Source organism: Natrix helvetica (genome assembly GCF_964273705.1).
Source record: "Natrix helvetica genome assembly, chromosome: 1".
Classification (NCBI taxonomy): Eukaryota; Metazoa; Chordata; class Lepidosauria; order Squamata; family Natricidae; genus Natrix; species Natrix helvetica.
Genome location: NC_138548.1, coordinates 311,497,712 through 311,507,320, shown reverse-complemented (window position 1 = coordinate 311,507,320; position 9,609 = coordinate 311,497,712). Strand labels below are relative to the sequence as shown.

Below are 9,609 nucleotides of genomic sequence, written 5' to 3'. Positions count from 1 at the left end.
GAATCAGTGCTCAAAAATCCAGAACAAAAGCTTCTCAGCCACAACCAGTTCTCAGTTCCTCCAAAGTTGAGTCTCTAGGAAAAGGCATTTCCAACTTCCAGTTTTTAAGCACTTGCACCTGGTAGTGGTTCACTTCTTCTCTGGATTTGTAATGGTGGTGAATCATACCTCATTAGCAACATGGTTTGGAACATCATCTTGAAGATGTAAGCCTGTTTTCTGCCTTAGGATTACATGTTAGTGTTGTAGTCAACCTACAATGATAAGAGATCGAGCATCTCATATTAGCTGTACATATATATCATGCAAGGAGCTATGTCTGTACATGTTCATGAGACAAAACACCAAGGAAACTACTATCCAAGATAGATATCGTATCTGCTTATAGCCTCCTTTCCACGGAAGATCATATTTCTAATTCTAAACCCACAATACCTTGACACAATTTTTAACTGAATTGCTGTGGAGATGCATATACGTAGAGTAATCCTCCCAATACCTAAAGAGAAATCAAAGCACTTCTTAGAAGAGCTCAATTTGTAGTCCTGATTTACAAGGTAGTCTGAGAAATAAAGGCTTATCTCATCCAATCTAGGGAGTTCATGAGAAGAGTCATTTAACCTGGTCTACATATTAGCCAGTCTGGTGTAGTATACGTAGTTTTCTATACTGCCCAGAATCCACTGGAGTTGAGCAGTCAATAAGAATGAATAAATGCATAAATGAATGAATGAATAAAAATAGATAGATAGATAGATGATAGATAGATGATAGATAGATGATAGATAGATGATAGATGATAGATGATAGATAGATAGATAGATAGATAGATAGATAGATAGATAGATGATAGATAGATGATAGATAAGGCACCAGAACTGTTCCATTTAGGCACAAAGCCAGCTTGTGGCTTCAGATCAGTCACTCAGTCTCAACCCTAGGAAGAAGGAAATAGAAAATTTTCACTTCTGAAAATCTTGCCAAGAAAACTGCAGGATCTGATCCAGGCAGTTGCCAAGAATTAACACTAACTCAAAGGCACATGCACACATTCACACAATTAGGCCTACCTTGATGCCATAGGTTTTCAAACATTATTTTAAACTATATTAAATGGGGAGGGTAAATTATGATTTGTGGGGATGATAAATTATGATTTGGCATGGGGAGGGAGAATCATCTTGGCACATGAATCACAGTTTTCCCTTTACAGGGCTGTGTGAAGAGTGAGTATAAATCCTGCAGTTTAGAGAAGAAGAAGAGTACTGATCTGGCATGGAAACAAAATGAGATCATCAAGGAAAGTGAATAGTTCAACCCTGCTGTTTCAAGAGATGTGCCTGGTGGCAAAATAGCACCAAGGCAGTCTACTAAACCTGCATGATCCCTGTGAGGGGTCATTTTTTTTTCTGAGTTAAGAAGAAAAAGATTGCTTACAATGTCAATGTGTGGCATGCTCTGTTCTCGGTTCCTGGCGATGTAGGTAATTGCATCGTGTACTGATGCAAAAAGGTGGTTCTTGGTTATGGTTTCATTGAAAAAATTGCCTCTTTCCAGCTGGGTAATGACAACGCCTGCAGAGAGAAGAGCAGTAAATTGCCTGACAGGACCCTACAGGAACACATCTACTATTTGTGGTGGGAACACTAGTGATGAATCCAATCAGTGTCACATCTCATTTACTTTAATAAATCTGGATTAAAGCAAGACTGGGGAAAGCGATCTGCCCATTTTAATAAGGTCAGGCAAGAACATTTATTTTGCGAATTTCCTGCTCGTTTTTTCTTACTAGAAAGTCTCTTCAAGACTGGGAACTCTTACACCCCCTTAACTTTGTACTCTCTTTCCTTGATCAAAATTACTTCCAGTTGTTATTACATGCTACATGCCTCCCCCAAACCAGGTGCATTGAACTACCACTCTTCTATTTCCAGCTAGTGTTGCACAATACAACTGAAGCTGGGAGAGGCAATGCTATAGGCCTGATGGGTGGCATGCTATGGGGATACTCATTTATTCTTTTGCTTTAGCAGAAATTTCCACAGGGGTTGAGTTAAATTTGGGGGGAAAAGGTTGATTTTTCCCAGGCTATCCTCATGGGACTCTTAAATAATACCAAACTACAGATATATGTATATCCTAGTTTTTAGTCTGATTGTATCTGGGCTGCAAAGGTATAGATTAATACTTAAAGGCAACAAATAATGTTTTGGTCTCTTCACAGTATTTGCAGCTCTGCCCCTACAACTGTGGCTTTTTGCTGAAACTCATACAGGTAGTCTTTGATTTAAGACTGTAATTGAGCTGGACAATTATGGTCACAAGTCTAGATCGTTGTAAAGTAGATCATCACATGACTGGACCCAATTTTACAACCTTACTTGTGCCAGCCATTAAGCAAATGTGGAGGTTGTTAAGTTAATGTCACAGCTCCTAAGTGAACCCATCATATGCCATTGGGCAATTTTTGCTGGAAACGGGAAGCAAACACTGGCAAAACCATCATAAGTCATGGCCATGTGATTGTGGGGTACTGCAAAAGGCCATAAGTGCAGGCTGGTTGCTGAGTACCCAAAATGTGACCATGTGACGACAGGGAAGGAGCTGATATAAGAACTCTGAAATCAGGTCTTAAGTAGCTTTGGGGGAGGGGGTGTGCATGGTAACTTCAGTCGCTAAATGACCATTCATAAGTCAAGGACTACCTGTAATGCCAGAACTCATAAATGCCCATGAGTCAGACCTGGACTGACACACAAGAGCGAGGGCCTGAAGCCAAAAGAGAACAATTGATTCAAGGTACACCCACTCCCAAGGTCATAACTTCCTGGGTCTTTCTTACCATGGCAACCAGCAAGTAACACATCCACTTCAATCTCCTGGAAATCTTTAAATATCTGCAGAAGGCAACAAAGCAGAAACAGCAGAGTTGAAACACCAGAATAAATATGTGTGTTGTTTGCCCAGTTGGCCAATTTAGCCTAGGTAAGGAAGCTGCTAATGGAGTTTTCCTTTAAGGTACCATGATCCAGATGTTTTGCAGTTGGACTCCCATTATCCCTGAGAGCACACTAAAGGGAGCTAAAGTCCATCGCAATGGGAAGATGCACAGTTGAAAATAATTTCCAATAAAGTTATTTCAACAGTCATATTCTCCTCCTCCATTTGTTCTTTCGGTCCTTTTAAGTTTAGTGAAGCAGCACTGGCCATCTGCCACAGGGAAGAGCCTTATTTTTGAAAAGCTGGGGAAATAAATGCTGTCTTGGCATTTTGCGCGCATATGCGTGCTGGGGAGAAGCGACCAAACAAGAGAAATTGTTTTAAGCAGGCAGGAAGATGCAGGAAGAGCCAAATAGGAGGTCAGAAATTGTAGTGAACTCAAAAAACCCTTCAGTCCAGAAGTCAACAGGAGAATCTGATCACATTTTAGCATTTTGTACATATGACAAATACATATACCGGTAAATGTTGCGTTCATGGAATCTCAAGATCTCTATGATCTTTAAGGGCTAGAAAGTCACCTTTTTCAGATGGGCAATTTATAGGGAAAGACAGAAAGTAGTAAAGATTAAAAACAATTTCATCAGTATGGTGACTTTGAAACAAAGAGCCAAATGATTTTTCTTGGAGAAAAGCACTAAGGAATAACATATCTTTATTTCCAGACATTCTTGATTCAGAAAGAAAACACTTCTTTTACAGTTTCTACCCTCCAACAAACATTGGAACAAATATGGAATTTTTGTCAGAATCTCAGCAATAAACAAAAGCAGCTAAATCCCCACTTCATGTGGGCAGTGGCATTTGTTCTTTGTACCTCCCTCCTACAAGGTCTGTTGGCCTTTCTTCCTAAACGGGGCACAGCCCAGTGGTGGGATTCAATTGTTTTTACTACTGGTTCTGTGGGTGTGGCTTGGTGGGCGTGACAGGGGAAGAATACTGAAAAATCTCCATTCCCTCTCACTCCAAGGGAAGGTTACTGAAAAATCCCCATTTCCTCCCGATCAGCTGGGACTCAGGAGGCAGAGAATAGATGGGGACGGTCAGAGATGGTATTTACCGGTTGTCCGAACTATTCAAACTTTATTCTACTGGTTCTCCAGAACTGGTCAGAACCTGCTGAATACCCCCTTTGGCACAGCCATGCATCTGAAAGCTTTCCTTGTCCTTACATTTTTTAAAGTCTTTACGGAGACAGTGTCCACAAAGGTGACAGAACTGAAGTCCAGAATGATTGTGTGGATAGAAGGTTTTTCCAGCCCCAGACCATTTAAACTGGGGTTGCCACAAGACTGAGGCTGATGGTTACTTGGGGGGTCCGAAGCCATCACAGTCCCATTGCTCTCTGTACCTGCTGGGCCTTCCTCTGGTTCCTGCAAAAAAGGAGAAGCAAGAGTTGATTACTTGGAGGGATTCTCCAGGGGCTGCCTTTGAGTATGTGTGGAGTGTGAGAGGTGTGGACTGAGTTCTGCTGGAAACGGGAAATCCCTTCCCGTGGACAGATCATAATCATGTGTTGGGTTAACTTAACTTAGAACCCAGAAAAAGGTTTGGAATGTCAGATGCTAGCTTTTGGAGACAATGAACATAGGGCTATGATGGTGAACCTATGGCACATGTGCCAGAGGTGGCATGCAGAGCCCTCTCTGTGGGCATGCACGCCATCTCCCCAGTTCAGCCAGCTGGCCATCGGGTTTCTGAGGTGCGCATATGCGCCGGCCAGTTGGCCATTGTATTTCCAGCGCTCTGGTGCATGCGTGCATGAACGCACATGCACACGCCTTCCAGTTTGGGCCCTCTGTACCAAAAAGGTTCGCCATCACTGACATAGGGCGTATGCAAATTTCCTTAGGAAAAAAATATGAACAAACCTGGTGAAAGAAACAAGAAGTCTAAAGCAGTGATACCTCCTTCTTGTATTTAGCTTAGTAGTGGTTGCATCATGTTGAAAGTACTATCATGACAACTTGCCAACCTAGTAAAAAGCATCTCACTACTTTTTAGTACTTGAGAGTAATAACGTCTCTCTGTTTGCATTGTGTGTGTGAGTGTTTGTGCACATATGGTGCATGTGCATAGCTGTGTGAGCACAGAGGTACAATATATCAGAACTGCATTTTTTTGTCAAAATGCATCTGTCAAATGTTGAAAGCTTATTGTGAATATATTATATAGCTACGATTATTACATAGCTAACTGCACAATAATTCTGCATATGATCAGGCACTGCTTAGAATAATGAAAATTAGGTCCATACAAATCAGTGAGAAATCCATTTGTGGGAAGGGATTGTCTAGATCAGCTGAATATTAGGACTGTAAGTATAAAGTTGCCTTAATGGTAAACGTAAGTATGATTTTATCAAGTGCATCTCTATGAACTGAGCGGGATAGTGGTATCTCTTTAGCCTCTACCTAAAGACATCCCTCTCAACTCCAGATCTGATCTGAAATCTCAGGACTTTGAAAACTTTGGCTGGAGAAAGTACCGCTTGTAAATCCATATTGACATAGGAAGCTCAGCAAAGACTTACCACTTTTGGTGCATGGTTATTGAACATTTAATCTCTACTTTGCTGAGTTTTGAAGCCAAAGGTGCTCATTTACACAGAAATACACACATACATTGTACAAATGGATTTACTCAGGTATGGTAATGTCCTAAATGCCTGGGCAATGTTGTTTCCACTTTCTCTTTTTAAAATGATTGTACATGATACAGTACTTGTGATTTTGCATCCATCTCTATATCCTCAAATCCAGGGTTGTTTTCTCCAGATTTTTTAGCCGTTTTCTGCTACCAAAAACAAGAGGAAAACATATATGACAATGATCACAGAACTCTTTCTTCATATGACATTTTAAGAAACACTGAATTAATTTTGGATCAAGGAAGAAAATGACAAAAGTTACGACAACGGCAGCTTATTGCACATGCCATAGTTAAAACAAATCAGAGTTCAGTACAGTATGGGAACAAATAATGATGTGATACCCAAAGCTGAATAAAGACTTTGTTTTTCTGCACATAAACTGTTGATGTGGAACTGATAGGGATATTGATGTTGGCTAAACCTGACTCTTAGGATTTTTGTTCTGTTTGCGTCAATAAAGCAGAGAGTTGTAATCCTGCAGTGCTCTGAGCCATAAGAGTTTTCAATATCATGTATGAAAATGTAGTGATGCAGCAGTACAATCCAGACATCTTTATCCATGTCTATTTGTAAATAATGAGGATGCAGTATACGAAATATCTGAAGAGCTCCAGGTTGGTGAAGGTTAGTTTGAACCCCTTCTTCCTTTTCTCATTACCTATAGATAAACCAGATCCGAGTATCTTTGTGGAAAATCTTCTGCTTGGAATTTAGAAGAAGAAAAAACACTAGTCAGAAAATGTACCTTGGCTTCTTTTTTGTCTTTCTTTTGCTTCCTCTTCAGAGCTTTCATCTTCTTTTCAATGAGATGACACACATCAATGCCACACTATAAAAGAGACAAATTCTTAACAGTGTTCCAATATCTCAGGAGTTGCCACAAAGAAGAGGGGGGGGGGTCAAACTATTCTTCAAAGCACCTGAGGGCAAGACAAGAAGCAATGGGTGGAAATTAATCAAGTAGAGAAGCAACTTAGAGCTGAGGAGAAATTTCCTGACAGTTAGAACAATTAATCAGTGGAACATCTTGCCTCCAGAAGTTGTGAATGTTCCAACACTGAAAGTTTTTAAGATGATGTTGGATAACCATTTGTCTGAAGTGGTGTAGGGTTTCCTGCATGGGCAGGGGGTTGGACTCGAAGATCTCCAAGGTCCCTTCCAACTCTGCTATTCTATTCTATTCTATTCTATTCTATTCTATTCTATTCTATTCTATTCTATTGAATAGAATAGAATAGAATAGAATAGAATAGAATAGAATAGAATAGAAGTAATGGACAGCTGCCAATGTTCTGGTGCGTGATGGGCTATGGGGAAAAAAGTCAAGATGGCAGACACAATGGTGAGGTTGAAACTCTGCTTGTTTTTCATATGCCTTGCATATCATCAATATCATCAATTTGATATGCATCAATGCATATCAAAATCAGGCAGAGCTTTGATTGTATTGTTATGTTTCCCATGTTGACTTTTTAAAAAATCATACCCTGCAGATATTCTTGGAAGACACCAAGATCCATTTTACTCATTTTCACTTCACCAGGCTTCTTAACAGAGGCTTTGCATGGTGGGGTTTACACACTGAGAAGGCCCCGTTCAAGGTATAAGTTGATATTTGAAATAATGTGATGGATTGATATCTGGTAAGAAAAGCTTCACTAAAATAAAAAAGAGTTATTTTGCACTTTCACTTACGCTTCAGTTTATTGGGCCACTAACTTCAATGGGTAAAATGGTGGAAAAAATATGGTCATAAAGTACCAAAAGACAATGAGTGGATAAGGGCTTGCACTAACCCATTATTTATTTTACTAATTGTTTATTTACTCAGTGCTCATTGATTCTTTTACTCATCCAGAACTGACAGTCTTTTTGGAGAGAGAAAGCTATGCATGTCAGGTGAGTTCATGCCATTATAAGGGTCTGCTATGAGGACATGCCTTGAAACAGAATGTATTTCAAAACAGAAGGTAGGAGCTATTAACTGGCACCAGTCATTGATTAAGAAGACTGTTGATCCGTGATAAAGACCTTCATTTGTTTTTGGTCAATTTCTGAATGCAATTCAGGGAGCTGCTATTTACTTACACAGCCTGGGACAGACTGTGGGTGGTTGGGGAGTCGATCGCAAATGGCTTTTCTTATGTCCACTTGTCATCATTCACAAAGATCTTCCTCAGAGACACCTCTGGATGTCTGGGAATATGGCAGAAGATTTTGGGGATGGGAAGAAGGTTTCTGGTGAAGATGACTGCCTGCAAAACTCTCATTATCTCTCATGCATGTGGCAAACACAAATTTGTTTATCCCAGCTTTTAACATCTCTCACAATCCATTCATTCACCAGTATTATTTTCTTTCTTATCATCAGTTATTGCTTACATAAGCTGTAAGCTGTAAACAGGGAAAGTAAACTCTGATTTTAATCAGAACAGCAACATTGAGACGGCTGGGCAAATTAAAGTTCCTATAAAATTTTTCTAGTCTGAATCATCAATTAAAAATTTATTTTACTCCAAGAGAGGAAATGTATGTATCAGTGGTGGGTTTCAAATTTTTTAAGAACCTCCTCTGTAGGTGTGGCCTGCTTTGTGGGAGTGGCTTGCCAGCCATGTGACCTGGTGGGAGTGGCTTGCCAGCCATGTGATGGGGTGGGCGTGCCAACTTGTAAAATGTGGTGAAACTCACTTAACAACGCTCTTGCTTAGCAGCCAAAATGTTGACTCAGAAACTCTGGCATTTGAAGCACGCAAGTCTTACAGCTGTCAAGTTACAAGACCCTTGCACCCCTAACCCTTTAGAAAAAAAAACCCAGGGGTGTTCAAATTTGACAGCTTTAAGACTTGTGGACTTCATCTCCCAGAATTCCTCCTCCAGTCATGTTGGCTCAGGAACACTGGCATTGAAGTGTGCAAGTCTTAAAGCTGTCAAGTTACAAGACCCTTGCACCCCTAACGTTTTAGAAAAATACTCAGGGGTGTTCAAACTTGACAGCTTTAAGACTTGTGGACTTCAACTCCCAGAATTCCTCCTCTCGCTCTTCATCTTGATGATGTGTAGATGGGCGGGGGGGGGGGGGGAGGGAGCTGGAACCCGTTCTAAACGGCACTGTAGATTTGTGGAACCTCTTCTATAGAAGAGGTTAGAACTGGCAGGAACCCACTCCTGGTATGTATGTATGTATGTATGCATGCATGCATTCATGTATGCAGTGGTGGTATTCAAATAATTTAACAACCGGTTCTCTGCCCTAATGATTTCTTTCAACAACCAGTTCACCAAACTGCTCAGAAAGTTAACAACCGGTGCAATTGATTGAATTCCACCACTGTATGTATGTATGTATGTATGTATGTATGTACGTACGTACGTACACACACACACACGCACACACACACACCCTTAGGAAAATTGGTAGCAATTTTGACATGCCTGAATGTGGATTTCGATAAGAAATGCAGGTTGACCCTTGCCCTGCTTTTAATGTTGCTGCTTTAATTCAGAGCTTTTCATCACTTTGTAACAGCTTTATATTCGGAATAAAAATGCACAAAGTGAAGCATTTGATGCTGTTTATTTCAGGTCAATGATTCAAATGCACCACAAGGGCCCTCTCACATGAGAGTTGAAAGAGCATCTGTCTCTGGGTTCCTTCTCAGTGGAATACAGCCCAAAGCTATTTTACAGGTCGTAGATTGCCATGAATGAGCAACCAAGCAAATACAAGAACAAACTCTAAGTTTTCTCACCTTTTTTTTCAGGGCCTCTGCATACAATTCAGCATTAGCAAAATAGATAGTAGCAGAGGAGTGGAAAATTTTCACACCTGGTATTTCCTTAGCCTGGGGAGAAGGAGGGGGGGGGGAGGAACCCAAATGTTAAGAAAAGAGAATTACTATTCAAAGATCAGAATAAATAGAGCTCGATCAGAAACCTGTTTATTTTTAAAGAAAAAT

The 9,609-nt window shown here is 40.4% G+C and overlaps 1 protein-coding gene across 1 annotated transcript in view; it reads right to left on the bottom strand.

Moving 5' to 3' along the window:
* Nucleotides 1-220: 220 nt before the first annotated feature.
* The window catches only part of SLC26A6 (solute carrier family 26 member 6), a gene marked incomplete at its 5' end in the record, with an annotated part of 33,577 nt that continues 24,188 nt past the window's right edge, over nucleotides 221-9,609 (bottom strand). The window contains 7 exons of the mRNA XM_081967298.1: nucleotides 221-254; nucleotides 1,438-1,574; nucleotides 2,843-2,897; nucleotides 4,173-4,373; nucleotides 5,725-5,796; nucleotides 6,399-6,482; nucleotides 9,403-9,495. Coding sequence (XP_081823424.1) covers nucleotides 231-254; nucleotides 1,438-1,574; nucleotides 2,843-2,897; nucleotides 4,173-4,373; nucleotides 5,725-5,796; nucleotides 6,399-6,482; nucleotides 9,403-9,495 — 666 coding nt within the window. The 3' untranslated portion in view covers nucleotides 221-230. The remainder of the gene's footprint in view (nucleotides 255-1,437; nucleotides 1,575-2,842; nucleotides 2,898-4,172; nucleotides 4,374-5,724; nucleotides 5,797-6,398; nucleotides 6,483-9,402; nucleotides 9,496-9,609) is intronic.